At 39.5% G+C, this 22,388-nt stretch overlaps 2 protein-coding genes across 2 annotated transcripts; both read right to left on the bottom strand.

Moving 5' to 3' along the window:
* Nucleotides 1-4,529: 4,529 nt before the first annotated feature.
* On the bottom strand, nucleotides 4,530-6,403 carry cplane2 (ciliogenesis and planar polarity effector 2; the record flags this gene model as incomplete). The annotated part of the gene is made up of 5 exons (XM_079242073.1): nucleotides 6,289-6,403; nucleotides 5,254-5,406; nucleotides 5,042-5,166; nucleotides 4,831-4,961; nucleotides 4,530-4,800 (listed from the first exon to the last, which is right to left on the bottom strand). The coding sequence occupies exons 1-5, from the start codon at nucleotides 6,398-6,400 to the stop codon at nucleotides 4,530-4,532; spliced, it is 792 nt and encodes a 263-aa protein (XP_079098199.1). The 5' UTR covers nucleotides 6,401-6,403.
* Nucleotides 6,404-10,790: 4,387 nt separating this feature from the next.
* On the bottom strand, nucleotides 10,791-22,305 carry epha2a (eph receptor A2 a). The gene is made up of 17 exons (XM_079241513.1): nucleotides 22,219-22,305; nucleotides 21,419-21,486; nucleotides 19,307-19,943; nucleotides 15,904-16,059; nucleotides 15,462-15,794; nucleotides 14,982-15,109; nucleotides 14,691-14,868; nucleotides 14,479-14,581; nucleotides 14,161-14,213; nucleotides 13,938-14,063; nucleotides 13,666-13,848; nucleotides 13,501-13,562; nucleotides 13,137-13,346; nucleotides 12,808-12,957; nucleotides 12,381-12,574; nucleotides 11,803-11,958; nucleotides 10,791-11,408 (listed from the first exon to the last, which is right to left on the bottom strand). The coding sequence occupies exons 1-17, from the start codon at nucleotides 22,292-22,294 to the stop codon at nucleotides 11,300-11,302; spliced, it is 2,922 nt and encodes a 973-aa protein (XP_079097639.1). The 5' UTR covers nucleotides 22,295-22,305; the 3' UTR covers nucleotides 10,791-11,299.
* Nucleotides 22,306-22,388: the final 83 nt, after the last annotated feature.

Raw genomic sequence — 22,388 nt, 5'->3', positions numbered from 1 at the left:
TCTAAGCTGCACTCCTATGTTGGAAATACGAAGCTCAGCAATGATTCAGTGTCACAAATGCCACCCATGAAGACAAGTGAGCAGATTTGTTTCGAGGTTTCTCAGCTGGAAAACGACCCTGATGTGAGCAGTGAGTCCATGAATCAGGTGGAGGATTACAGGTAAGGCCCTTCTGCAGCTTACAGTGCAGTTTTAAGACTTAAGTAAAGTTGTTTTTATAGAGGATTCTGATGATGTGGACTCTTATTAGTCCTCCAATAGACATCTCTTCAGCTCTAAAGTCAGTGGCGTTGATGCACACATGGGACTTGAAAGTTCCCTCAAGGATGACTTTTTCAACATGTGGACCCCAGGAAGTCGACTCAACTTTGTCCCCACGGGATTACTTGGATAAAAGTCATGAAATGTAAGAAGGGTGATTAAAGTCTGTATGTCTTGGAAGAGGATTTATATTTAACTCGATGTGGCCTTCTACAGGGAAGCAGATCCTTCAGAGGAGGTGTTGAGCGGGTCATTCCAGTCAAAGTACATTCATTTTTGTAAGTTGGATTCTTGTAAGTTTGAAGTCTCGACAGTCAATGGAAGTGAAACTTTTAATGCAATGTAAAGCTGCTTGCTTGTCTCTCTTGGTTTCCAGTCCCACTGTATCAGGACTACTGCCTGCAGGCTGTGAGAGATGATATGCACAGACTCAAAGACTGTTGCCTGCATGAACTGATAAATCCTCAGTATCTTCAGAGCCTGCATTTACCGCCAAGCCCCTGCAGCCAACCAGGCACTGAGGCCCCTCAGCAAAAATCACCCAATGCAACTCTATTCTCTCCTCAGCCTATTAGAGTGGCTTCCTGCACCCTCTGGCAAGATTTAGAGGAAGTGAAGGCATCTGGCTTGCTCAGCAGCTTGACGGTCAAAGAGATCCGCCTTCAGGAGGTGTGTAGTGTTTTGGGTTTTTTTTTTTTTATTATTAAATGAGTAAGGCTAATGCCATATCAGGAAAAATATGTTCTGAGAGAATGAGCTGAGAAGTTAGAGATGCATGCTTTCAGATACCTCAGCTATAGTAGAGAATATTCTATATTAGCATGTTACTGTGCAAGTTATATTAAGTATTTACATAATCTGTAAATCTGTAATCTCCAGCAGCTCTGGATCTGACTAAATGGTTTGGATTTTGGTAGTGGTCATAAGTTGTTCAAATAATGTCAAAGTATACTTTTTAAGATGTGTTGCTCAAGCACTAGTGTGGAGTTAATGATTGCAAATCCCTTGTAAATATTTTCTTGTTCAGCCTAATTTACATCAATTGTTACAGCCCTTTCAAAATCTTCTTAAATGTGTGAAAGATTGGAACAACCACAAAAAAGCTGATTAGTGTAGTTTAAGGAAATCAATTTTTTTTTTTTTTTTTAAATCAGCTGTGTGGAAAAAGGCATTAACTTGTGCAATATCACAAGACATGTTGTTTCTTCAGACAATTGCTCCGGAAGTACTGGAAGAGATAAGGCAGAAAGAAATGCTGATATAACTGCAAAGCAAATAAAACAATCATTTTTAGGAGTTAAAGCCCTTTGGTCTGTGTACCATACACTTAATGTGCAGGCAACACTTCTTTATGCACTGTTTGAGTTGTTGTTTTTTTTGTTTTGTTTTTTAATAGAACTTACAAGACTTACAATGACTCCCAGACCTATCCATTAGGATATTGACAATGAAATATTTTTTCCTTCCCTCCAAAGTCCTTGTTTGAATTGCTGAGCTCTGAAGCCTCTTATCTAAGAAGCCTTGAAGTGGTAGTGAAGCATTTCTTTGCCTCGAAGACACTGAAGATGACTCTGACCAAAATGGAGCATCATGTTTTGTTTTCCAACATTTGCCAAGTGAAGACAGCCAGTGAAAGGTCAGAACTCTCTATATATACACCTGGTGGCTAAAAGGAATGCTGGGAATCACCACAGGAAGTCAATTCAGTTTTATTTTAATGAGTATTTATTTAATATTTAACACACAGATGAGACTGTCTCTGTTAACATGCAACTCTGCAACACCAATGACTGTCCATTTGCTTGTTTTCTTCAGGCTGTATTTCTTAGCTGGGTTCCCGTTTCTTCTAGGTTTCTTATGGATCTGGAAGCTCAACTGGGAGAGAACGTGTTGCTGTCCCAGTCTGGGGACATTGTGCTCCAACATTGCCAGGATTTTCACAAACTCTATGTGCCCTATGTGACTAATATGATGTATCAAGAGTCCCTCATCAACCAGCTGCTGTAAGCCTGTTCTGATATTAATGCCACTGATTGTACTGTGTCACCAGCTTTTCAGAATATTCCATCTAAACTGCACCTCCTTTTTTGTGCTTGTTCTCCCAATTAAGAAAACAAAACAGAAACTTTCTCTGCACACTTAAACAACTTGAAAGCAACCCAATGTGTCAAAGACAAAGTCTCAAGTCATTTCTAGTCCTTCCCTTCCAGAGAATTACACGCTTGAAACTTTTACTGGAGGTAAACTTTTTTTTTTTTTTTTATAAATCAGTCTAAATGTCCGTTCTTGACTTGGCTCAGCTTTCTTGTGTGGGTTTGTTTTGGTTTTTTCCCAATTTTAGAGCATCCTGAAACTTACTGAACCTGATACTGACTCTGCATCAAATCTCAAAAAGGCCATCAATGCAATTCATGAGGTGATGATATTCACTGTTCGGGGTTCCGATATGTGTAGTTGCATAAAGCCTTCAAGTTTTTCTAAACTTGAAGCAAATATTTTCACGGTGGCGAACAATAAGCACACTCACTGTTTGGATCTGACCAGATTGTGACTGAGTGTGACGAGAAGGTCCGAAAAATGAAACGACTTGAAGAACTTGTCTGCCTGGAAACACTACTAGATTTTGGCAACGTTAAGGTAATTTTTTTCTTTTCTTTTTTTCCCTTTTTTCTCACTTTGAAAAGTCTGTAAGAGGTTGGTTAACAAGCAAGCAGTAAATTGTAATGTGCCATTTTCTTCCATCCAGTCTGTTCCTCTGGTCATCAGCACACGTTTTCTGGTCCTCCAAGGACCTTTAAAACTGCTTACCCTGGAGAGCACTGGTAGCTCAGGAATGTCATTTATGAACATCTACCTCCACCTCTTCAATGACCTTTTGATCATCTCTTCTAAAAAGTAACTTCCACTTACTTAATGCATTAATTTTTTTTTTTTTTTTTTTAAATGCAAAACCCCTGAAGTGCTGAACTGTTATACATGCATCTATAAGCCAGAAAGCTCAAACCAGTAATCAATATTTTGAAGTCGTTTTTTGTTTTTTTTCTGTTTTCCATTAAACTCGTCTGTCCTCTCAATCGTGTTCAGGGATCAGCGGTTCATCGTCGTGGATCACGCCCTCTTCCCAGCAGATGTGTCTGTCGAGCCTCTGAGGACTGAAGTCCTGGGACTAAATCCTGATTCTTTTCTGCTACATCTGTCTCAAAGTCAGACAGGACATCCAACTGCCATGATACTTGTTGCACTTACAAGGTAAAAATGAAACCCCAATATTTTTAATGTGGAGTCATGAAAATACTGGGGTTTTTTTTTTTATTTTTGTTTGTTTTTTTTTTTTTCTCACTGCAGGTCAGATAAAGAAGTATGGATGAAGGCACTTTCATCTAAAAAGTGATGGACACAAAATCCCTCCCACTCCCACACACTTATATTTCTGTTAATTAAGCTCAGCTCCCTAAACTAGCACACTTTAAAAATGTTACTACTTAAAGACAATTAAGATTCATTGTTCACATCACTTAAGATTTTTTTCCTCCAAATGCACAGATGTCTTCAAACCACCACCAGCACTGCCGCTGTTGGCAAATAGTGATATTTTAATTAATCTGAATTCTTTTTGTATTAAAATATTTGCCTGACTTTGAAGATTTAACCCTCCCTTTTTTTTGTTTTGCTTAAAGTTCCCAAATAAAGTTTTTATGAGCTAATCTGATTGGCTTGATGTGAAGACTCAATACTGTCACAGGACAACTTGACATCTGGTTCTGCTTAGCAGACAACTAAGCAGTGTTGACGTAGAACGTCAGTGGAGTTCATATAACTTTTGTTTTTCTGTCAATGATGAAGAAGCATCAGGTGATGGACCACTTCATTAATCCACTATTTTTGACCTTTCTATCATCCCACTTTTTTCTTCTGCCTGGAGGATGAAAGTTTAGAATTTCCAGAGTTAGCTTTCACTTTGAGTCCATCTTGGGTTAGATGTGTTGAGAGGGTTGTGGTGTTCTAGATTGTTTTGTCACATTGAGACTAAGATCTCATTGTTCTGTTATCTTTTTGTCAGGAAAATGGCCTAGTACAGAACGGCTGGACAGCAATCTATTCCTTTTTATCAAAGAGTTTAAATAGGATACAGTGAACTATGATGAAGCGCTGATTTCTTCTTTCCTTTTAGCATCTTGATGTGCTAAATGGTTGCCGCTGAAATTGTATATTCCTGAACAAAAATGACTTTTGGACTGGAACCTTTTTTTTTTCCTTTTTTTTTCTCCTTAAAGTAAAGTCACTGCCTCCCGCAGTGGATGGTGACTGGTTGTTCCTGCTCTAACACAATCCTGATGCCATAGGTTCTCTGCAAGGCAGTTGAAAATGGGGGCTACGTCACCCAGTCCATTGGTGACCTCTCCTCCTGTACGCAGCACAGGTAAACTCCATTTATTCTGAAACTCCCTGACCTCTCTCTCTGCCACGTCGCAGTGCATGAAAAGGTCAAATCGAAAGGAAAGGTCAAGGGAAAAAAACATGCAAATGGAAACTAGAAAGCTGGCTTCATGTAAGCAACATTAAGGATACTTGGTCCCAACCACCACTTTGACAACGGATGGCTCAGTCCATTTAGCTATTTGATTGGACACATCATCAAAGGATGTTCTGTCTGTGAAGGAGAAGAGGAAGAGGACAGCATCCACCTGCTCCTTACAGGACTGGAAGAGAAAATTGATTAAAATCGTCTAAGTAATGGAAACTCATGGTGATGAATGAATGACACTGGCCTGAAACGTACTGGAAGCAAATGATCAAATCTGCGTAAGGCGTTCTCGCCACAATCCCACAGCTGCAGATGGAAGAAAAGCACTCTCCCATTCTCTCTCAGCTTCACTGGCCAATACACCACAGTCGTCTCGATGCCTACAACAGCAACACATTAGATGGGGGACTTTGTGGAAACATCTGTTATTCTTTCAGCTCTATACCAATTTTACCTGTTGAACCTACCTGTGGTTTCATGGTGGACATTAGGAATGTTCAGGCCTGCAAGACGAGCAGCAAAAGCAGTTTTTCCAACTCCACTCTTGCCACAGATGAAGATCTTATAATGAACTGTGTCCACAGCCAGCTGTGGGGGCATCACTGGAGATTCCAACAGGCCTGTAATGAAACGACCATTAAAATGATTTTTGTAGATGGTATGCCTATAACCACATTTTTTGACATCTGACATTGCAACTGTGGTTACAATCAGATAGGCTTCTGAATAACTTGTTTCCAACATGACTTGTGAAGTTAAATTAGTAGTTAACCCTTTATATATATATATTTTTTTTTTTTGGGTCATGCCTTTGGTTCAGTTACTTCCAGCTGTTTATAGTAAAATCCAGGAGAGACTTCTGACTGCATAAATTCTCTACATCTCCTTAGAACCAATGTAATCACAGCTTGATCGAACTACGTTCCAAAGAGCTTCTTGTGACGGCATGTTCAGCTTTTTCAGTCTTCAGCTGCTACCATGGGTCTTTAACAGGGTTGCAGTTAAGCTATTGTGGGTCAAACACACTTGAATATTCCCATCATCAGAAAAAAAAACCCACACAAGAAAGCTGAGCCAAGTCAAGAACATGGTTCTCCTCAGTTCTCCTCCATGCCAGGCGCCAAACACAAAACCTTCTGATAGATCTCTCTCTCTCTCTCTCTCTCTCTCTCTCTCTCTCTCTCTCTCTCTCTCTCTCTCTCTCTCTCTCTCTCTCTCTCTCTATATATCTATATATATATATATATATATATATATATATATATATATATATATATATATATATATATATATATATATATATATAAAAATTTGCATTTATTTAAGCAAAACTGTTTTTAAGTCATCTTAAATTATATGCTTTAATATTTTAACGTACAGAATATTTCCACCTGTGAAATGCGGGCTATCATACCTGTAAACACATACTTTCACCAGAAGGAAGAAAAAGGGTATTTAAAGACAACATAAGCCTACTAAATGAAAAAACCCTTTGTCTTTACCAAATGTCCTGCGTCTCTTCTTGTGTAGAATTTTGTTGAAATATTCTTTGCTTTCTTTACATCGATGCCAGTCAGCCACTATAAGTGACCCTTGAGGTGGAACTGTTGCCATGATGTCAACAGAACTAGCAACAAAGAGCGGCTCGGTTTATTCCCAAAGCAAGCAAACAATCACGTCTCAGTGGAAACACAAAATGGCATTTAAACGATACTTCAGTGTGTAAAAACGATAACACAGTAATGTTACAGTCAATCATCATATTCACAGGAACCACCGTGACCGTAACATTTACACTTAGCAGCCGCCTCGTGAAAAACTTCCGTAAACTAAAACGTCCATGACAACTGTGTCGTCACTTCCGTTTGTTTCATCGTTTTCAGCTTGAAGAAAAACTGATGAAAGATTTCTTGAACAGAACTTAATTTAAAATTAAATGAAATTAAAAGAAAAAAATCACTACTTAATCATTTCTATTTATTAAAAGAAAAATCTGCCCTAAAAGACACCCGAATTTTAATTTGACACAGGCCCAATAAAACATATTAAGGTGTTTACTATTGATAAACACCTTAGGCCTAAGAACATTATTTATATATATATATATATATAATATATATTATATATATATATATATATATATATATATATATATATATATATATATAATGTACACACACAAAATCTAAAACTGTATAAACTCACCCCACATTTGGTGATTTTTATCAATTTTGCTTGGACTTGTAGAGACAGCGCAGCAAAAATAGTTAAGTACAGCAGTGTATTTAATATTTTTATTCTTTTATTAACATCTATCAATTTATTAATATTGGAAATTGTTCACAGGTTTGTTCTTTTTTATATAATTTTACGTAATTGTGAAGTAATTTTATTGGTGATATACTTTTTGTCTGCTTTGTTTTGAAGAAGATGAAGACTCATTCAAAATGAACGATAATCCAAGCGTTTTGGCTGTTGCTCGTATTTCCGGTTTTCCGTAAATGTTGCACCAAGTAGTTCAATCAATCATCGCTTGAGGTCGCTAAAATCCTGTCGTTAATAGGAGGTTGATGTTAACAGCTCATGTTATATCTGCTGAAAAAGAAAAACAGTCACAGAATTACTTAAATATTATTATTATTATTATTATTACTATTATTACTATTATTATTATTTGATATGTAAATGTATTAAGCAGTGACATACCCTATGAGCCTTCACAGTCAGGACCCCACTACTTTCCATTGACATGCTCACAGATGATGGCACCACATCTGATGGTAATTTACAATGGTGGGAAAATGTATTTTTTACAGTGCCATCTTCACCCAGCTGCATAGCAAAAGGAAGAAGTATCGGAACATAAATAAGTCAATAAGTGAATAAGATATTTACTTTGATTAGCAGTTACTCTGCAAACCACATTTTAAACAAGAAAATATGTGTAACAGTTCTGTACACCATCATTTGTATCACCCTGCCGTTTCTATTCCAGACTGTGTTTTGTCTTTTTGCAAAAGGAAGTTTGCATTACTCACCTTCTCAGCATGGACCTCTATTAGGTTGTTGGAGGATGTGACAATGACATCCTCTGGAGAAAATTCACTCACATCAAGCGTGAACTGGAAAATATCTCCAATTACCTGAATCTTTCCTGTTGGATATGAATGGCCTGAAGCAGGTTAAAAAGTTGAGAAATGATTAACAGATGTTCACATCCATTGATTTCTTTTTTTAAAAACACTTGGTGATTAAATATTCCTTTCTTGAGGTAAAATCTTCATGGCTACACTATTTACAACAACAAAATAATTATATTTACAGCTGTAATTATTAATCTGACCTGTAAGACTTTGTTCTTCAGAGTTCTGTTGAGGTAATGATCCTTGATTTTCAGAAAAATTACCTTGATTATCCTCCATACAGGCTAAGGAAGAGGATTATCCTTGTCTTTAATCTTGCAAATTACACTTTGTCAGTGTTCCAGCTGTCAGCATTTCAGAGTCTCTTATAGGCTCCTGGGAATCTGTGGGTGCTACTGCGGGTGGGTGTGGATGTGGTTTGGACTGAATGATTCAATGAGCCTGGAATATGACATGGATTGTTGATATTTAATGTGTCAGAACTGTTGTTGGACTGTTGTCTAGGGGTCCAACATTTTTAGCCGCACCCAGAACAACCATCATGTGAATCTTTGTGTATATGTGAGAAAAGGGGCGCGGAAATGTCTTTGTGTGAAGGGACACACAAAAATTACCTGTTGTCACATACTGCCTAATGTCAATCTAAAGTTTAAAACAAAAGGGTGACTATGTCAGACAGCAACAGGTAAAATCTAAAAACATTTTAGAGGAGTTTTTCTTGAGAATGACACTGTGTCAGCAAAATGTGCATGCGTGTATTTAAACACGGTGGAGCGGCTGGGGTGATGGAGCACAGTTATGTGTAGGTGTAACATTCTTCTCTATCTTGCAAAGTCACACTGCATCTGAATGGCAACCATCAACAAACAAGCACAAATTGAAGCAAAGCAAAGTCTCAAATTCCTGCAGGTTTTCAGTTGTGAGAAAGTCCTAATGTTAAGTCGAGAAATTTTAAAAAATAAACTTCAGAAATAAAAAATGATCACTGCAATCCATTATAGGACAAAGTTTTTAGTTTTAAAAACCAACATTTCGGGCCACAATTGGAATCACTTTTCCCATGCTTTCTCCTAAGGCTACTCTAAACTTCCTGTTTATGTTGTTTCCTGATCAGTTGTATTAAATATAACACATAAATATGACGCATGCATAATGAGCTAACCCTTTTCTTATCACGAGTGTACAACAAATAATTAGTCCATATCTCACTTGAAATTCGATCAGAAATGACTGTAATCCACACCTGTCTTTGAAATTTTAGCTTAATTATATGGTGTGTGTGTGGTGTGTGCATAGGGGGGGTGTCAGAGTTTTGTTCTCTCCGTTACAGTAAGGTGTGGGGAAATACCTCTGAAATCATGTTTTACTTCAGTTCCAGGCAAGCTTTGGCAAATCATGTCCAAACGTTGTCTGGACTTGCTGATCTGTACATGTACAGTGGAAAGTTCTCTTTGTGTGACCATTACATATAAAAACAGTGGGCCATTAGCATCCAACCGTACCAGCCAGAACAACTGCTATTCAGGCATGGTATAATCACAACTTATCCAAATTTACGTGAAAGCTGATGGATGGAAATCTAAATAAACTCCAGTCCACTGAATGAAGGCATTGAAGGAGTTCTTTAAAAAAAAAAAAAAAAAAGAGTTGATGTGAATTCCCCCTGTTTCTGTATCCAGAGAATAAAGGAATCCTTTAAGTGAAAGTAAACTTTAAAAATGGTGTCTTGGGAAGTAGGACCCCTGGCAATGGCAGGAGGGAAATTCAACACATTTTCCACAACAGCGCGGGCATCTTTTTCAGTCTTCTATCTAAGAAGCCAGAAGCTACTAAATCCTCATAACAAAATAGGAGGGGTGTATGCGCGTGTGTGTTTAAACAATTTTGCGTTTTAGACCAACTTATGACACTTTTTATGTATGCATGTTCAGGTAATGACAAGTATGTTGAGGACAAACTTTTTTATATATGTTTTATACTTTAAAAAAAGTTCCTCTCTATTATAGTTTTGCATATCCTTCTGCTGTTATTAAAGGTTATTTGGAACCAACATAAACAAGCCTTCCACGTGAACATAGTTGGACAATTTATGGGTCTCTTCATTTTGTAATACTTTCAGGTGACTCATTTAAGTTTTACTGTTTTTCCCCCCTTAAATTTTTCTTACCGTAAGCAAGCAGTATTCTGCAATCACAGCCATGCCAGTAACATAAACTTAAAATACTGCTCTCTGATGACATCACTTAACTTTAACTTCGCACAAAGTGCATTGAAAAGTCAGAAAATTCACCAGTAGACGTTATAATAAATATTAGGTAAATCTCATCATTAAAGAAGCCACATATGCTTAAGTTTTTGTGATAAAAATATGCTTTCTTTTTCTTACATGTTATGCACTAATTACATAAAAAATAACAGGTAAAGAAAAATACAATCATTGGATTGAAACTTTAAGTTTTTTTTTAAGTACATAAAGCTATCAGATATTGATGCTTCTAAATGAAAAGCAGGTCGTCTGAAAAATGTACAAGATCTATGGTTCCCGTGCATCTATACTAACTTTCACAGCAGGCTATTCAACTGGTTGCTGAGATATTTAAGTCTGAACCAAAGTAGATGGACTGACAAACTGATCACAACTGCACCCCGTGAGGCATGCAGCTGAAAACAAACACCTAAAAAAAAAAAAAAAGAAAAAAAAAAGAGAGATCCAGTCATATGGCAACACTGCTTTTATTCAAAGGCAAAATTACACCACCTGGCAATGCACATGCACCAGATCAGTTCTTTCAAATAATAAATGACATAAATATAAAACAAAATAAATAATAAATTAAAATTAACAGTTGTGTTAAGAAGTGATGTAAACAGACACATGGAGATGTGTGATGAAGAGACAAACTGCAAACATAAAAAATGTGGGATTCTTTGCCCTGAGTGGAATAACAATTCCAAAATTTCTATGAAAGCCTCATCAATCACAGAAAATGAAAAAGACTGAAGGATTGACAGACACTGGCAGGATAAAGTGAGTGCCAGAAAAGAGCCTTGAAAAATTTCAGTCATTCTGTGAATACAAACACAAGACTTAGTTTTATTCCCTACATTACATAACTTGTATATGTTCAACATATTACACATTTTATATAAAGATAAATTATCATCTTTTCTTATCATATAGTACATGGATGTGTTTGGTCTCAGTCCTTTCTGAGTAATTTGTAGGGTCATCTTCAGTCACGCAACACTGTGCCACAGACAAAAAAAACCTGCAGCGTTGCTCAGTTTCACCCCCACACCGCAGTCCTAGACGTCCATGAGTGAAATGGCATGGTCGGTCAGTGCACTTTGATTTAAAGGAATGCTTAGATCACACTGCAAACACGCTGAGGGAACTAGTCTCGTCTTTCAGGCCCAGGATGCTGTAAGCTATCCTCTTCATGTGACCAGGCAGCCGCACTCCAATGTTTCTTATGTCTCTGGAAGAAACAACAAATACCGTTTCAGAGTGCATATGGACATAACAGTGGCAATGGAAAGGCTACAGTTTCTTGTTTTTTTTACATGACTGACATTGTTAAGTAATGAACAGATATAATAGAGAGTGAAAATAGTGACAGTAATAGTTTAAATAAATAGCCACCAGTTGTGGATAAATGCTTTAAAGGGTTCAAATATCCACGGAGCAGCAGGGAATGAGAGGAATGACATTTGTACAGGCAGAACAGCGTATTCCTCCATTGGCAAACTAGATAACAAATGTTCCAGCTGAGACCTGAATACTTTCCCTGTGTAAGTAATAAAAATACGGCCTGTTGCCAGATGAATCAGTACAGCTTTGTAAAGCTGCACCTGTGCAATGTGAGCACTTACTCGTGTCTTAAAGCAAGCACCTGCTCCATGGTGGTTATTCCAGCGCGGGCAAAGCTCTCGTTGTACTGACTCATCTTGATGGATTCCAGCCACTCTGGCACAGATCTGAACATGATTCCGTCACAGCCGCTGGTGCTGGGCAGCCGGATGGACACGCTACACAGAGCAACAGATATTCAGATTAGTTATCATTTACACCAACTTAAAATGGGTGCATGCAGTGCTGAAATAGAAGAATTACACTTTAATGTCAGCATATTTTAAGTAATTTTCACAAGGTAAAAGCTTAAATTCTTCTACAGAAATGATCAAACATAAGCCGACATTAGAATTACTAAAACACCAGCCAAGAGATAGTTACACTTTTTTTTTTGCAGGGACTGAAACAAAACTACATTATGAGCATGTGTCCTAAATGATTCATAATTAGGGTTAGATTAGTATATTTTTTAATAATACAAGCACTAAAGATGAGTGAAGCACACTATTGTACCTCTATTTTCATCACTTTTTTTTTATTAAATCAATGTAACTTTGCTACCAAAACATAGACTTAAAACAAAAACTAACATCCATACCGTGGGTCAAAGTCAGCGATGGTTTTTAAAGACTCTGGATTTCTGAGAAGTTTGTCCAAAATGTTTACGATGTCTGAGAAGCGAGGCCGTTTGGAGCGATCGTGCTGCCAACACTGGAGCATGAGCTGGTAGATGGCAGAAGGGCAATCCATCGGTGCAGGAAGCCTGAAAGCCTCGTTGATAGCCTTCATGACCTGAGGAAGAAAGCAGCTCTTGCATTGAAGGTATATTTATGATCAACAGTCAGTTGGAACAGGCAACAGGCTAATAAACTGCTGTGCACTAATGTTTACATTAACAGTAAATTTGAAAAGAATGGTGGGAAACTATACTCTCCCCATCAGGTGGCTTTCTTGCACCACATGCCTTACACAGGCCAAAACTATCAGTCATCGCAACCAGAGGACTTGTGGCAGATGAAGCATACCTCATGGTTGCTCATGTCCCAGTAGGGTCGTTCTCCAAATGCCATGACTTCCCACATGACAATACCAAAGCTCCACACGTCGCTGGCTGATGTGAACTTCCTGTACGCAATGGCCTCTGGGGCAGTCCAGCGGATGGGGATTTTACCTCCCTGACAGAGGAGAACCATCAAGAAATTATATTTAATAAGAGCAGGGAGTGGAAATATGAAGGGATGAAAGACTAACGCCTCAAACTGGACACCCGAGAGTTGAAACACTATTAACAGTATGCACTTTGTTACTATACTAAAAACAGTAAAAGCCCGTGAAATTTGGCAGATAAACTTACTCTGGTTGTATAAGTGCCTTCAGCGTCATCCTCCAGGACACGTGACAAGCCAAAGTCAGACACTTTACACTCCAGCTTGCTGTTGACCAGGACGTTTCTTGCAGCCAGGTCCCGGTGAACATAGCTCATGTCGGAGAGGTATTTCATTCCAGCAGCTATTCCTCGTAGCATTCCCGCAAGCTGGTACGAGGGAAGCTCTCCATCATGATCCTGAAGAAGACAAGCGCACTGGTAAATGTTCAATTGTTGTTCTTTTTATTGTAGAAATATACACTGAGGAAACTAATACATAAATAGATTTTCTTCACTCCTTTTAAATTGTTAATTTAGGCCCTCTTATGCTGATGACATAATACACACATACCTTCAGATATGTGTCAAGAGCTCCGTTCTCCATGTACTCTGTCACTATCATGGCATGCTTAACTGAAAGATGAGACAAAGGTTATGTTGACCAAAATCACTCAAGAAACTTGCAGATATAAATGTACAGTGGCTGTTACTCTTTAGCTTGGAGTTGTTGACTCACATTTGGTGACGACTCCCTCCAGGTGGATGATATTTGGGTGTGAGAATTGACCCATGATGCTGGCCTCGCTTAGGAAGTCCTGCCTCTGTTTCTCTGAATAGCCAGGTTTCAATGTCTTAATGGCTACAGCCACCTCTCCTTTCTGAGTCTTCATCACACCCCGAAACACTTCCCCAAACTCTCCTGGTTGGCAGACAGAAAGCAGGAAGAAATGTTGGAAAAACTCCAGCGATTTCATTAAATTAATCTGGGCTATTTTAAAGTGCTCTTACCTACACCGATGACTTTTTGTTTGCTGATTGCGTTTGGGTCGATTTCTGTGACAAACTTTTGGATGGCAATGTTAGGGTCCTCATACATATGTGGGTCAACATACGTCTTCAGAGGCTTAAGCTGATCTGAAAAGCACACAATAACCAGAATATTATGCTAAAATAAAATTGTATGTCCAGTTTTATGGGAAAAAGATACAGGATTATGGCATGTTTTACTAACCTGTAGAAAAGTAGGGATCCTCAGGTCCTCTTCTCCCACGGGAGCTCAGTCTCCTAAGCAGTGAAAAACAAGATTAATCAGTATAGAACCACACAGAATACAGAGTGGCTTCTCTGTAATTGCAGGTCAGCCTCAGCTGAAATAGATAAAGGGTGTATTCAATAGCAGCACCAGTTATTACTCATAAACTCTCCTTGAACTAACGTCCGTCATTACTTCACCTTGTGGTGCATAATCACATAGTTTACAGGTCTGTAGATAATATTTATCTGAACGACACACATGTTGAATGTGGTTATGAAGTGTGCTGTAACCTACCGTCTACGCAGCAGCAGTAAGGCCACCACAACAAGCAGGACAACAGCCACTCCAATAACTGCTCCCATCACCATGGTGGACTTGTTCTGGATCTGATATTCAGCTGTGTAAATCACAGAGAGACAAACATTTATCATCTTGAGCTACACATTTGAATGGAGACATATTTGACAAACTATGTCAACTTGTCTGGATTTTAAGGTTGCTGTTACCTAATCGAGAAGTATGAAACTCATGCTCCATGCTGTAGCTACCGGGGGTGCCTTCAGGGCTCAGTGCCTGAACCCTAAACATGTAAGTAGTATCTGGAGTGAGATCACTAATCTGGACTGAGTTTTTCTCCAAAATCAGGACAGTGTAGGTGGTCACATCGCGCTCGCTTTCAACATCCTGGAAAGAGAACATTTAAATTCCAACATTCATCTCTGTTCGAACTCAACATTTCCATCTTCAGCTTTGTGAGAAAAAAGAAACAGAAAATATCACAAAGCTTTCAGTCTTACTTTTCTGCGGTACATAAGCTCATAGCGGTGATTAATGTGGGCTGGAGGTCTGCGAGACAGAGTCCAGGACAGAGACAGGCTGGTGGGGCTACGATCATCCAGATGAATCGAAGTCACCTTGGGGGTTTCTAACAGACGGCAAAGAGACAGGAAGGAAAATAATGGTTAGCGACTAATCATAGTCTTTTGAAAGGACATTTGAAAATGAGAGCCTCCAGGATTTAGTGGTTCAGGCTACATTCATGCTTCTGTAAAGTCCTGTAAGTTAAAGAAAAACATTTTTCATTCTCTAAACCAAATGTTGTTGTAGACCATTGAAGATGTCGGCTCCACTTAACAAATAAAACAGATGTCATAACTTCATCTTCCTAATCATATAGTGGGTTTTTTTCTCTTAATTTTCAGATTAAAAACCCTGTACAAGTAGCGTCTGACCCCAAACACATAAGATCAAAGTCAAACTCTCAAAAATAATCTTACCAGTATAATCCAGAGCAGTGGTGATGGTTGCAGAGTTCCTCTTGGTGCTGTACTGTGACACTCCAGAATGAGCCTCCACAGTAAATGTATAGTTGAGGTGAGAATCCAGGTCACTAACAATGACTGTGGTGTCTTGCAAGTCTGTAGGACCGGTCTCAAATTGAATCTTCTCACCACAGGGAATGCAAATACCCTCATCGCAGATCTCACACACCACACTGTATGTGAGGTCATGACGGCCTCCGGTCACCAGTGGTGGATTCCAGGACAACAGCAGCCGGCCTTCTGCTGACAAGGTGGTGGAAGTGAGATCCAGAGGGGCGCTTGGGGGAGCTTGAAGAGGAAGCGCAAGACACAGGACAGTCAAATAAAAACCACTAAAATGCTTCCAATGAGCTAAACATTGATTCTAACTAAAAATAGCAGTGAGTAGGGTTCATACCGGAGCAAGCTGAGGATGGAGGGTCTGATGGGGAGCGGAAGAAACCTTCCTCACACAGGCACTCAGTGGCACCGGCTGCAGAGGGCTTGGTGTTATCAGGACAAACGTGACATAATTCGCTCGACACAGATGGTTTGAAGTAGCCTGGTTTACATTCTGTAATAGATAAAGAGGGTGTGTGTTACTTTAAACATGACATATGAAGCAGACAAACAGAGGAAGGAATGACTGATCAAAAGGCAAACAATCAGGCTGTCTTTGTGAGTCCGGACCCTTCCACCCAACAGGAAACATTTGTTGAGAGCAACGTATAATCACCGAGTCTTTGTATTCAGGAGAATGAGAAGGGATTTCCCTGACGATCTGCCTTCACTCGCCTTTTCTGCCCGAAGGCCTGATCTCAGGTCGCGCTGCCAGTGTCAACCGGAAAGCAGCAGGGCAGTAAATCCGTCAGGTGATCTGATCTACCTTCCCCTTGTGAACTCTCAGTTCATTTTCTCTACTTGGTAATATTTTTGTTTTTACTAAAGGAAACGGTAACTTGGACCTTCATAAAGTGTTGTAATACACATTTCAGTGCAGAGATAACCAGCCTTCCAGGGCATGGGAGGTTAATGAACACACAGACAGGACAAAAAATCAGAATGCAAGAACTGCAGTTCTTAGCAAGGCTGGCGTTTCCTTTCCATCTTCCTTCCTTCCGTTTACCCCCTGACACCAGCCACAGATTACAGCACGCAAGGCTGAATAAAGCAGAGAAAGGAAAAGCTGGAGACGAGTGTGTTCTATGTTTTTAACGGAAGCAGATCCGCATATTTTCCGAGTGGAGCAGGGCCTTTATTCCTTTTAAAACGCAGTAATCTCATGCAACGTCTTATCTCTTGTGCTTTCATTTAACTGTCTCCTTGGGAAGCAGCCTTTCATCTGGGCCTGTTTGGTAGCTAAGAGAAAAGATAGAATGGACCCTAAATTGAAGGCACAGTCTTGTTACTTCATCACCAAAGCAGAAGGACCTTTGCACCCCAAGTACTGTTGAACTAGAGGAGAAGGAACAGGTTGAGTCAGTCACGGGGACGGAGAAGAATAGCTGGGGGAAGGGGGCAAAGGTCTGGTGCACCAACAGAAGCTCTCTCTAGGGAGTCACTTGGCGGCAGTGGGGGTGTAGCCGAGGTTATTTCGAATAAGAAAAGGAGGCCAGCCCATTTCATCTTGAGCTGGAACAGCAGGACCTCTGTCACGTACTAAAGAAACTCCAACCCTATTCATCCATTGTCTGTGAGATTGGATGGAGTGGTGCCATAAATATGTTGCATCAGTCATTATACAGCATGCAAATGGCAGCATGTGTGCAGTGCAAGAATACAAACATTGTTGAGGCAAACTTTGAAAACAAGGAACTCTAATCTAAATGTTTTAGCGTAGATTTGTTTTAGCCAAAGATGAAAACCAAAAAAAAATGTGCAGTCATTCAACTTTATTTTCACTTGTTGCTTGAGGTTGCTTTATAATTGTCCAACCCTTTCCTTAAGAACAGTTCAGATATAAAAGACTTTATTTCCGCATTGGTGCATCTAATAATTGAACCTGCTTTTCTCTCTTTGTACTGACTCATTGTTCTAATGAGTGGGAACGTGGATTAGTGCGCTTGTAGTGTGTCTTAACAACCGGATGAAAGAGCAAAAAGGAGTCTGAGTGGGGCATGTCATTGGCTAACAGCTGTCCTGTTGCTCTACTAATCCTCTTGACTAAATTACACTCCACACCTAACTAAGCAGCCACGAAACTAACCTCTCTCATGGACCAACTGTCGACTTGCTCCCTACACCAAGGACAACCTGCTTATTTGTGTCAGTCAGCATTCCTCCTCATCTCACTTTGCTTCCTTTTCACACAACAGTTGGGCTCGTCAGTGGATTCCACACACAGGCCATGAGCCCAGCAGGATATCACTTTCTCTACATGTCATGAAACTGGAATGAGATTTTGAGTTTTAGATTAAAGTTGGGTGGTAAATGCGAACCTCATGTTTCGTTCATGTGGTAACATGTTTTTATTTTACATCTAAACAATCAGGTGATCATCCAGGCTTTGGAATTGTCTTTTCCTGTCATAAATATTTCCTCTCTTATTGTGCCAACTTCCTGTTCAGATGCTTGGCTGAGAATCAGGTTATCGTCACAATCCTCGAATACGGAAACATTCTGTATATTGCAGCAAAATACGCAAGTGTCCCATTTACAAACATCTCATTCCATAAAAAAAGTAAAACTATGAAATTATTTTTATTTACAAAATAAAGTTTAATCTGAAGAATTCAGACAGCAAAATGTATTCAGTGAAAAGATTAATTTTGATCACTTAGTCCAATCGTGGCCGTTTTTTTTTTTTTCTTTTTCAGACAACATAAAATTCTTCCTGCTTACAGGAAGAAGGAGAAACCACACCAAACTGCACCAGTAAAGGTAGCTCAGACCATCAGGAGTCATAAACCGCAGCCTGACTCAGTCTAAGCCCAGGCAGGCGTGTCAACGTCGGCCCTGCAATCTGTGGTTCCCGTTGCCTGGCAACCTCCTCAAAACAAATTCTTGTAAAGAGAAGACACACCGCTCAGGTAGTCATTCTGGCAAACTCACACCACCCTTCCTTTAGTCAATCACTAGTGTATGTAGGTGACGCGAGGATGAAAGAATTCCTTTCAGAAATCCCCGCAACACACTGGGCCCTTCCTCCCTCCTTCCTTTTCACTCTGTACCCTCTCTCCTCCCACATTTCCTCCAGACAGTTCACCACACCACACCCCAGAATGCCAAAGGACAGGCCAACTTCCACACAAACAGGAGTGTGAGCGCCACAGCTGTGTCATTTTTGTTTTTTAACCAACTAAAAAATTCCTTCTTGAGAGTACCACAGACTTGCTGCATACTTTACCTTAGCATAAATCAACAGCGCTTATTTCTTAACTTTCAACCAACTTCTACATAATATGAGGTTCTGTTTGTTGTGTTTGTGTTTAAATAAAAGCTCCTTATCAAAACTGAAATGTGAACATAAACTGAGACGCCTTTTTTTTGTGCTGTACATATCCCTCAAGCCATTAAGCTATCTGTGAAACAGTGTCTCATGCAAACTACATTCCTGAAACGTGAGAGACGAGCTATGTTAAGAATGAGCTGTTGGCCAACAGGTAAAGGTGTGATGAAGCATCAATGGGAAACTGTTGAAATTTCCTCTAAGTTTTAAATCTGTCTCCCATGGCAACTCTTGCTGGGCTTGACATACATGCAGATTTGCAAACAAATCAAATTTCCTGTGTAGTGATTCTTAATTCTTTGACAAATTTGTTACAGCTCTCAAAGGAAAGCAAACACAGCTGAGTGCATGGCTAACTTCAGGTGGTGCTTACCTTGGCAGGAGTCCCCTGTGTTTTCGTAGCCTGGGAGACATTGGCACTGGCCCATGGGAACCACCCATTCACCCTCAGCTGTGCAGTAGATGTGTGGGGTAGTCTGACTGATGGCATTCTTCACGCAGGAACCCTCCACTTTCCTCAGAGCATCTGCCACCGTCTCCGGAAAGGATGCCAAGCTCTGCACAGTGGACGGGCAAGTTTTGTAGAATACTCTGACAGAGAGCAGCGCCACACAAGCCCCCATGTCCTGAAATGCAAGGTAGAAGCCTTTTCTCGACAGTTGCTCCACCGTCTTTATCTCTGTGTTGACCTTGAGCACACGGCCCCGGGTGACTTCATCAGGAGCAATGGTGGCCACTTTGCGGAACTGGCCTTTACGGAAGTTGGTTCCCACATCGGCATCGGCCTCAGAAGTGAATAGGTTGAAGGTTTCTTTGCAGGACACATAAGCATTGTCAAAAGTGTTGCAGTCTCGCACAACAAAATTCAATTCCACAGAGACACGGCTGATTCCTGGGCGCCGCTGAATGAATGTTGTGCGTAACCAGTTATCCTGATCAGGAGAGTCTATGCTACAAACACTGTAGGTATAAAAAAGGGAGCCGTTTACAACCGTCTGGACAATCTCCCACTGCGGACAAGAAGAAGATAAAGAAAGAGGAGACAAATAAGTTTATGGGGCAAAAGTCATCAGCGCTTAATCACATAAATCATTTGGTAAATAAAGAAAAGTTAAAAGCTTTGTGCACTTTGTTCTTTACTATAAAACATTTTACTGATGCGATGCCTCTTTTGTTTCATGATCACTAAAAAAAACCCTCATAAAGCACTGAAGTGAGTTGCAGCATTTTTACGTATATTAAGATTACTGGCCTGGACATGTGTGGCACTCACAACGTGTGTGGTTTTCCACTGACACACACACACACGCAGACGGGTGCATGCATGTGAGACATAAACCCTGCAAATACTACGGCAGAGTACCAACTAACATTTATGACAGTTAAACAAGCTTTGTAAGCACAGAGCTGCAAGAGGCATGGCAGTCAAGTTGGCAGCAATTAAGGCTTTTTTATGAGAGGGAAGCAATGAAGAGTTAAAAGACTAAAAGGCTTAATTTGTTATTAAAATTTAGCACCTCATATGTTAGATGTTCAGGTATGATTCATGGAACAACTAAAAGCTTAAAGTTTATAACTGTGGTTATTACAAAAAAGAAAGGAAATGTTAGCTAAATTTGCTTGTTTTCCAAAAAAAACATGTTTGTCGTTTGGGGAATTTATATTTATACTACATTTCTAGTTGATTTTGACTCTAAACTGTTAAAAATGATGAAACCAGGAAAACCCACAGGAAAAGGACTCGTCCCAGAACAAATCTAAGTATATTTTATAAATGTGACAAAGTTGTAGAAACACACAACTCATTTGGATAGACAAGAGGAAATCCTTCACAGTACAATGACAATCCTTACATCCTTAAATCTTTGCAAACAGTCACAAAAAACAGCCCACACACTTCAACTGGCCATGTCCTGTTGCTTATTTTAGATGGAAAGCCACTGAACTATAGATAGGGATGAGAAGGATAGTTCTACATCTGGACCAGATTTTTACATTCTTGTTTTTGTTTCTTTGAACTTTATGGTTTTCTGTCATACCCATTGTCTTGTTAGTACTATCTCTAAATCAAAAAGGAAATCGGAGGGAAAAAAACATCTTAAAATTTAGTTTTATGGTTTAGCCAAGTAAAAAAAGCAATCTCCTGTGTCTGTGTAAAATGCACTTTGGTATTATAAATTTAAATGTAGGTTGAACCTTGACATTTTAATGGTATTCATAATCTCTTTATGAAAGGGTAGCATTAACACAAGACTAGCTGAGCTTTGCCAAACCTCACCGAGCTGCCGCTCATTCCATCTCTCCCAGAGAGCTTTTTTAGTGGGCTGAATGAGCAGACAGGCCTCAGTTATCGTCACCAAGCAGGTTTAAAATTCTTGAGAGAAAAAGTTTGGCTTACTCACTTCAAGTCCTTCTATAAGAGAAGAACAGTCTCAAGTCATGAACCCAGAGTCTGAAAAATGCCTGTTGAGGTATAAATACTCACCCCGCTCCCATATGGCAACGTCAACCATCCCAACTCTGATCCTGAAGCTCTCATATCCAGCAATACCTCTGCAGGGACAAAGAGGAAAAAAACTTATGACATAGTTATGACAAGTACAAGCCCAGCAAATGACTAATGTAAAAATAAGGACATATTATGAACTTTAAACATTATAATAAGTTGAAAAAAAGTTTTTAAAAAAAAAAAAAGGGGGGGGGGGGGGTGTCAGAAATAAATTAACAGACTGATTCCCCTTCTAAATGTATTTATTCGTTGTTAGGTTATTAAAAGGGTTGAAACAGCTTGATTTGACTCCACTGTTAAATTCTCTGCCTTAAACTCTGGGGGCTACAGTTTTATGGGGGGCACATGCCAGGCTTTGACATTTTAATCAAGCATGTCGGTCTGATTCAGGATTTTGCTAAGCGTGTCCTCCACGTCCAGGATGCAGGACTAATAATGTCTGAGAAAGGCGTGGGCTGTTAAATTGCCATGACGGGAGAAATACATGAATCTGCACCCTTAGTGAAACAAAAACTGTCACATGTTAAACCATCATACTGGTGCCATTCTCTTGTTTCATTTGCCAAGGCAGGCTGGTATTATCACTTAGTCTATAAAATCAAAGAAAAAAAAAACATAAAGTTTTATTGTTAGATAAGCGAGTTCAAGCTGCACATGGCGAAAATGTAAAAGCTTTAAAACTGCCAAGCAAATTCCAACGTCCTGATTCATGAGATGAGTTACACTTATTCTGTTTTTATACATCTTCTTTACATAAGAAAATAAGAAATACTTACGTTCTTTAGACTGGACGCTGATAAATTTTCGGTTAATAAATAAAAACAGAAATAAGGTGACCCCACGTAGCTCCATGATTCCACACAACTTTGGGAAAGTTGTGAATCTCGAAGTCGGTGCGCTCCTCAGCCTGTCGCGCGACTCCGCTTCTCTGAATTCTTCTCTTCAC

This window comes from Telmatherina bonti, assembly GCF_933228915.1.
Source record: "Telmatherina bonti genome assembly, chromosome: 6".
NCBI classification, from domain to species: Eukaryota; Metazoa; Chordata; class Actinopteri; order Atheriniformes; family Telmatherinidae; genus Telmatherina; species Telmatherina bonti.
Note: the sequence above shows the minus strand (reverse complement) of the source record. Positions and strands in the feature narration are given on the sequence as shown.

Bases quoted from the DNA above. Each gene is read 5' to 3' on its own strand.
- epha2a (XM_079241513.1), bottom strand. From the start codon at position 22,294: ATGGAGCTACGTGGGGTCACCTTATTTCTGTTTTTATTTATTAACCGA. The intron at 15,795-15,903 runs GTATGAACCCTA...TTCCTCTTCAAG, and splicing joins TCCATCCTCAGCTTGCTCCG to CTCCCCCAAGCGCCCCTCTG. The intron at 12,958-13,136 runs GTAAGTTTATCT...CTCCTCTGTCAG, and splicing joins AAGGCACTTATACAACCAGA to GGAGGTAAAATCCCCATCCG.